The sequence below is a fragment of the Ciona intestinalis genome, chromosome 1 (assembly GCF_000224145.3).
Source record: "Ciona intestinalis chromosome 1, KH, whole genome shotgun sequence".
Classification (NCBI taxonomy): domain Eukaryota; kingdom Metazoa; phylum Chordata; class Ascidiacea; order Phlebobranchia; family Cionidae; genus Ciona; species Ciona intestinalis.
The window spans coordinates 1,050,468-1,058,348 of NC_020166.2; the positions used below are offsets into that span (position 1 = coordinate 1,050,468).

The window sequence follows — 7,881 nt, forward strand, 5'->3', positions numbered from 1 at the left end:
TTAAGTGTCTTACCCAAGGACACATATGCCCACAATGGTAGCAGCGTCGAGCCTTGAATCCATAACCTCTGGGTTACAGGCAGGCGCGGTAACCACTATACCACGGCGCCGGTGTACTGTTTCATACACCTCGTACCAGTTCATGAGGTACCGCGTATGTAACTTTGTTGGTAAATATTTTGTTATTTTAGGCCAGAGTTGGATTAAACCATGCAGACATACATTCATCTTGTTTTAATTTGTGGTATCTACTTTCCTATCTTTACTTACACATAAAATTGTTTGCTAGAGTTGTGTCGGTTCCAACAAATCACACAAGTGACAACTAACAAGCAGTCAGTACTCAAAAAGCCACAAAATGTAAGTTAAAGCTACAACCCCACCTCCAGCATAAAAAGGTTTTCCAGAAACATTTGGCGTGCTTTTCGATAAAACCATTCTTTGTTGAGAAGCTGAAGTTGCCGCAACCACTGTTGATGATGGTAAGCATCTGTATGGGGATTGTGATGTCACAGTGGTCACTGTTAATGATGAATTGACTGGTGATGAAGAATAAACAGGAGAAATGTGGTTGCGTGTAATTGTTGTTGTTGTTACTGTTGTTGTAGTGACAGTGCTGTTGCTGTTATTGTTGTTGTTATTATTGTTGTTCGATTCATTGTTGTTGTTGTTACTTCGCCGATACTGTAATTTAATGAAGGGGTTAACTTAAGAATTATATTGTGTTTTATGTAATCAGGGAATTTATATAAAAAATGCAGTACAGGTAGTTTTTGAACAGTTTGCCTGCATTTTAAAAACTTTTTTTATTTATATGTTTTTATTATACTTAAAAAGACAACTAAAAGTTTTGACTACCATGAATTAAATGTCTGTTTTTTTATTATGCACTCACAATGTATTGCCCTGGAACATATTTCTTTCTCCGCTGAGCACTACGTGCACGTTTTCTTGCTTCAGCTGCCGACTGCAATCTCTCCCTTCGTTCAGCCGCTTCAATGACATCACCATTGTATAGAAGAGTGAAGTTCTTTTGTGATGTCAGAGGAAGAATTCTCTCCCGCTTATTTGCTTTGTCGAATATTTCAAGGGCTAGTTCTGTCAAGATAAGTTCAATAAAGAGTTAAGTTATTGGTAATAACTTGTGCCCACCATGTTATAACAGGTGCAACAGCTGTATTTCAAATTCAATTGCCATGTTTACAAAACACTGCCTTGGATTTTGCTGGCAACGATAATATTTTGATGCTTATAATATTAGAAAATGTGTATAAAGGTGTTTTTTATAGTTATTTCATCATACACTGTTAAAACATTTTTGTGCATTATTTCCATTAATAAATTGTCACTTTTTTCACCTAATTCAAATCTGCTTGACTAGGGGGTAATGGGACAACTCTGGCTTATATCCCAGGATCCAGGACATGGGTGTAGGAGTCCCTGCTATTCTATATATGTGATATCATTGTTCAGGGACTTTGGATTTAGGCCAGATTTGTCTGAATTGATTTCACCCATACAAAAGTGGATGGGACGTAGGGGTAACAAGTGTGCTGTGGTATTCAAAAACTCACTGAGTGTTTCTTCAACAATATCAGGAATAATTTCACGCAGAGTTTCACAGTTTGTGTGCAGGGCAGGATTACAATTCATCTCAAGTAAAGTTATCTGTACATTAAAAAAAAAATCAATACTTTGAAATTATTATTGTTAATTATTGTTAAAATAATCACCCACAAAGTAACATACATGGTAACTCGTAAGCTGGCACGAGGTGTAAAACCGTGTGATAACGACTGTCGTTTTGCGACTGTCGCCGTGCGAGGAAAAAGTAAGTTACATTCATTTATTCAAACATATTAGAAAAGTAAATAGAACAAAATTTTAGAAAAGATGCCAATGCCTTTATGAATAAAAAAATTATATAACTTGTCGTTACCTTGAACTGGTCATCTACGAGAAAATCGCAGCCAATCAAATCAAAGAAACCAAGTCGGCACTCGAGTTTATGTCGGACAGCTTGAAAGCATTGCAACATTATTTGTTGGCAGCGACGCTGTGGGTGAAGGTTTAGTTATTGTGTTGTCAATTTGTTTGATTGACGAAAAACATGAGAGTTGCAAAAACTAGATCAAAGTTGAGTTGAGTTGGATGTTATAAGCAAATTGTTTTTAATTTTTACTTTTTTTATACAATATTTTACATTGTGACCAAAATAAGAAAAAATATTTTAAATGTTTAGTGAGTTAAAAATTAAAAAAAAAATTGGAAGGGGTGGCTGGGTTATATCAACCTCTCTTAAGTATCAGGTCCAAGGACACATACACCCTCAATGGTAGCGGTACTAAGCATTGAATCTCAAACTTTTTAGTTCCTGCAGAAGGGGGTGAGGAAAAAGATGGGACACTTTTTCATTTTATTGTTTCGCCCCATTTCGTAGTAAACAATGAACAATCAAAGAATTATAAAGCCATATCCTCACAATTAATATAGACTGTTGTTAAACCGTGTTAAAAAAATATAAAATATTTTAACTCTATCCGAATATTTGGATATTATATTCTAAAGGTGTCCTATCTTACCCCACCCTACTATAAAGTATTTTCTTATAAGTTGAACAAAACCTTAATCACTCCCACCTTTAATGCAGTATGCACCCAATCTTCTGGCAGATTTTTCTGTTTCATAAAATTCTCGTTGATATATTCGTTAAACTTATCCATTGTCCACACGGTGTCCTCCTTAACCTCTTCATAAAGCGGGTTCTTCTTTTGCATAAACTGAAAAAATTGGTTTATTTAAAAAATGTTTTTGTTTTTTTTAAATATTTTTGCAATAGATGCCAAACTTAGGTAGAAGATTATCATACAGTTTTCTTGTCTGCATTAATCAGTAAACATTACAACCAAAAAACAAGATTGATTTCATAGTTTTAATTACAGCGTCCTATAAAAACACCTTGTAACTATCAATTGTTATCCTTTAAAATATATTTTCGATTAGTTGCCGGCTACAAATAAAAAACAGACACAAAACAAAATAGCAAATGGTTTGATGTGATTAACACAACTAGACCCCAATACAATATCATTTATAACATAACAACATACTTGGTTTGTAAGATGGCCGGTAAGGTCCGTGCTATCAAGATCATACGGCATACAAGTCAACCGACAATATCCATCGCAGTAAAACACAACCAATGGGTTGGTGCAAGCGATAAGAAGATAGTTACGAACGTCAAACTTACGACCGTCCAGTAATAATGGGTTTGTTACGTATCTGGTGGGAAATACAAAGTGTTATTCTGTTGATAGATTGAAGTTTTTGCAACTTATTATTTAAGTTGGTAAAGTTAATAAAATGTTGCTTACAATAAATGAATTATAACTTTTATAAACACACCAAGTGTGTCTGGTGTACCAAAAGACACCCATGTCATAACTTGATAGGTAGCATGAGGTGTATAAATACACCATTTGTGTCTGGTGTATAAGAAGACACCCATGTTATAACTCGACAGTGAGCATTAAGTGTATGGATACTCAACATGCATGCGACATTAATCAGAAAACCACACACACAGTGTAAAACTAGACTAATATATACTCCAATCAAACATAAGTAAATACCCCCCCCACCTTTGTACAATCCTTGCCATGGGAGCCCGGAACGGAAGTTTTCTTGAATTTAAAGCTTCGTCTTCCAGTTCACAAATACGCTCTCTGTATAAATACAAACGTTTTGTTTAAAATGTGTAAAAGTGTCAAATATACTAGTAACACCTACTTTTTATCTATATTATTTTACAGACATTACATTTTAACAAATAATACACATGCTTTTTTATACAAATTAAAAAATTCAACTTAAACAATAATAGTTATATGTTCAGAGCAAAAAATGGTGATATTAATATGTTTAGGACAACAAAGTTTTCAACCTATATAATCATCAGGAATACTTACTGTATCTTTACAACATCTGCGAGACTTCTTATTAGGTAAATTCCCTTCCCTTGGTTCATACCGGTTGGTTTAGAGATCCAGAGTTCGCCATCTTAATATTTAACATTTTATTTATCTTTTTGAAAACAAAAGCAAAAATCGTATAAAGAAGCAATCACGGTATTTTAGGTTCAAAACTTTAGTAGACACAAACAAAGATACATTAAATAAAATATAGCAGTAAATGTAATAACCAAATTTTTAAATCTTTATCGCAACAGGTTATTTTTCAGATAAAAGCTCAAAATTTTGCAACAAAATTGTTAGAAATTATTTTCACCTTTTTGCGCAATTAAAGAAAAAAATGTTGAATAAGTTTAACCCAAGAAACTGTTCAAAAAGTATCTTTCTCGCAAAAGTCCCAAAACTTGATATCCCTTAAACATTCTTACCGACATAAGTCTCAAAGAAGGCTTCTCTGTCATCTTTAACATCAAGACGATATGTCTCAGGGATAAAATCTTGATATCTCATTATTCTGTGACATCATAAATAAACATCTGACATCATCAATAAAGTATTTTCAGATTGGGAAAAATGAAAAGTGCATTTTCCAAGTATTTTAAATCCAGTGTAAAAAATAGGGGACAAACATTAAACATGTATTATATATATATATAATATATACAAAATGTTATTATAGACACCTATTGGCAATCGCTCTAACCCAAATGGCGACTTATATGTTGCCTAAATTATCAGTCATACAAGGAAAAAACATAAAAATAACAGCCATGAAGTTACATATGTGGTAACTTCTGTGTTATAACGCCACGTGAAGAGAAATAAGTGTTATTTATTCATAAAAGGGAATTTATAGTATTTGCAAAATACACAGTGTAATTACTGCATTGCTCAGTTTACTACAAAGTGATATTTCATACTTGCATTGTTTAGTGAAATTAGTTTAACCATAACACAAACAAACCTATGAGTAAATACATCATGTTGTAATTCTTACCGAGGTTTCCCCTTTTTGACTTTGTTCATAACCCGGTCATATTCCTGTAGTGTGGTAAGTAGTCCTATCTTTGTTGTTAGAAGTTTGTTGTTAGGTATCTGATAGCACAGCTGTTCCCCTGTAAGGACATATAGTGTTACATTATGTCCTGCGTATAAGCATTGTTAGGATGTACTGGCACGTTTCGACATGTGATTGATAATGTTACTAAATTAATCTGGCTTCTGTGGAATTATATTGAAGGTGTAAGTTACCTTGCAATTCAGTTAAAATTTTTGACTTTAAAAAATTCAAAATTTTGCTGTGAAAAAAATTGTTTTAATTGCTAACTTGAACTTTATAGTTAGAGTTTGTCAACAATACAGGGGGGGCAAATGTAAACCCAGTTATTTAGGCTCTTATGAGCACATTGTTTTTACAAAAAAATATTTTTCCTAAAAAACATTTTATTTTAGGTTGCCAACTTTGATTCAATGGCTGTTTGCCAACAATAAGGGAGGCAAATGTAAAACTAGTTCTTATGGCTGTTAGCCTGTGACTTCCATGTTAATACTTTAAATCCTCCTACCTTCTCTAAAGCTGTGGTAGTTGTTATGAGACTTCACTTCGCACCATTTTAGTTTGTAATCCTCTCGTGTTTTATCGTGCATTCTCTCCCAACCCAGCGCAGTAAGATTATCTTCCACGCTGATTTGATAAAGTTTCATTAATGTTAACTCGTAATATAAAGAATATTCTATACATAAGGTTGAATTTAAGCTTGCCTAAAGAGAAATACCACCCAAATTAAAATGATTACCACCCACACTGGTGTGATATAAAGTTGTTTTAATTTCAATAATGAAAGCCGGAGTTAATAGGTGCTTATGTATAAAGCATACTATGTACATTAGCTCGACTTTAAGGGTAAAGAAAAACCAACCGAACCTTAAAAAAACACACATTTTACAGTAACTATAAAGTACATGTTACAAATTAGTCATGGTATATCACACGTAAAATATAACAAAATATTTTGGAGTATAAACTACATTATACAATATTCCAATACATATATTAGTTAGATCAGCGGCTCCCAAACTGTTCTAAAAACTTTGTCTGGTGGATACTTCAATTATTTTGATATTTTGCGGTGTTATAAAAATCAAAGAATGCTATAGGAAAAATGCAAAAGCGACACCAATGAAAGGAAAACTTCCAATTACGAATCACAACCCTCTGAAACTACTGTACGGACACCAGTTGGTCCGCAGACCCCAGTTTTGAAACCACTGTCACAATATTTGGCACCAAACTCACAGTTGGGCTCCGTTCCCCCCACCAACGTAGAAATATATTTTAGGCTTTGAGCGAAATCTTCGTCTTGGTTGGATGGTGGGAGTTGAATCATTTTCTTCCACTTCATCGTTCCTCTCATCCTCTCCTATTTCTTCATCTACTGATGGTCTAAAGTACGAGAAGAAAATATTGTGTTTATGAAGGTATAAATGTAACTTGCTTTATACTCGTGAGGCTGCAAAACAATAGTCTAAAAAGGAGATGCACAAGATTAAAAAGTGTTTTTTTTTTCTATTCTAAGTAGAAGCATAATAAACTGAACTAAACTGCCCAAGCATTATAACTGGTCTACAGTAGTCACAATGTGTTTGTTTCTTCTCGGTCGTAATTAGCTTTTTTGAAAAAAGTCAGTCAAAAAAAATTTTTTTCTCAGTTTCTCACTACATAAAATCAATGTTTCTATAAGAACCATATGTCCATATTTTGAGTACTTTACATGAAACTAGCACTAATCTGAAAACAAACAAGAATTTTCATGCAATGTTGGATAGAGTGGACATTGCCAACTTACACAGTATATACAAGTTGTAGAACAACTTTAATATTTAACATATCAATGTACAAAAACAGTACAGAGCACATAAAACCAAAGTGACAAATTGTATTCGAAATTTATATATATTTTACCTTTTTTCGTCATCTTTTTGTGGACATTTTACATCTTGAGTAACTTTCTCTTCCGTTTCATTGCTTTTCGGTTCTATCTGCTCATTTTCCATCAGCCAAACAGTTCATGCATTACACCACACGGCACACTGTCCTATAAATTGCACTTTAAATTTACAGCACAATAGTTATCGTCGCTTTTGTGCGATTTAAAAGCAAAAAAACACCGGACAAAAATCAGAAAATACCGACGTGGAATCAGGTTAACGCCACGCTTGTAAAAACCGCCCAAACAACTTAAGAAACTATTACTATGTGTTAATATTTACACAACGAAACCCAAGCACTTGAAACTGAAGGTCATGTTACCAAGAAACCAACGCTATCGTGGTCACTCACGCGTGACATCAGCTGCTGCTGCCACAGAAATCTTATAAAGGGGTAGCAAAATCCACGACAGTAAAATATGGACATTGCAGATAAAATTTACAAATTAAAAAAGTTATTTAACAAGTCAAACCGACCAAAGACACGTTAATTTTGCTATTACCTACATATTAGACCAGTAACCCACACACAAATAAAGAGATTTTCCAAAAATGTGCTTTATAAGGATTTTAATGAAGTTGCTATTTCGGTACATCGCTGGCGACAGCTTACTGAGATTGTTAATAAAGACATTTAGATAAAATGCTTTAAATATGACCTAAAATAAATGGATTGAAATGTGACTATCTTAATTGTAAATTAATATCTCAGAACTATTGATGCAATAACCTTCGTCTGGCGCCGTGGCGTAGTGGTTAGCGCGCCTATCTCTACCCCAGAGGTAATGGGTTCAAGGCTCGTCGCTGCTACCATTGTGGGCGTATGTGTCCTTGAGCAAGACACTTAACGGCACTTGCTCCAACCCAGTGGTCACTAAATGGGTTGTCCAAATTATCAGNCACATACAAAAAAGATTACCCA

General features: G+C 33.9%; 2 protein-coding genes across 4 annotated transcripts in view; both read right to left on the reverse strand.

The window, feature by feature from the left end:
* The window catches only part of LOC100186709, a 12,660-nt gene extending 5,585 nt beyond the window's left edge, over positions 1-7,075 (reverse strand). For both annotated transcript variants that reach the window (XM_026837559.1, XM_026837556.1), the window contains exons 1-13: positions 6,934-7,075; positions 6,268-6,414; positions 5,537-5,655; positions 4,969-5,086; positions 4,400-4,485; positions 3,969-4,059; positions 3,642-3,725; positions 3,111-3,282; positions 2,640-2,780; positions 1,940-2,056; positions 1,575-1,668; positions 896-1,098; positions 384-684 (exon numbers count right to left, since the gene is read on the reverse strand). In XM_026837559.1, the coding sequence (XP_026693360.1) occupies positions 384-684; positions 896-1,098; positions 1,575-1,668; positions 1,940-2,056; positions 2,640-2,780; positions 3,111-3,282; positions 3,642-3,725; positions 3,969-4,059; positions 4,400-4,485; positions 4,969-5,086; positions 5,537-5,655; positions 6,268-6,414; positions 6,934-7,025 (1,765 nt within the window). In that variant the 5' untranslated portion in view covers positions 7,026-7,075. The remainder of the gene's footprint in view (positions 1-383; positions 685-895; positions 1,099-1,574; positions 1,669-1,939; positions 2,057-2,639; positions 2,781-3,110; positions 3,283-3,641; positions 3,726-3,968; positions 4,060-4,399; positions 4,486-4,968; positions 5,087-5,536; positions 5,656-6,267; positions 6,415-6,933) is intronic.
* A 437-nt stretch (positions 7,076-7,512) lies between these two features.
* LOC100178853 (NADH-quinone oxidoreductase subunit B-like) overlaps positions 7,513-7,881 on the reverse strand; it is a 14,145-nt gene continuing 13,776 nt past the window's right edge. For both annotated transcript variants that reach the window (XM_026838271.1, XM_002130763.5), the window contains one exon: positions 7,513-7,689. The gene's annotated coding sequence lies outside the window, so the exon portion shown is untranslated. The remainder of the gene's footprint in view (positions 7,690-7,881) is intronic.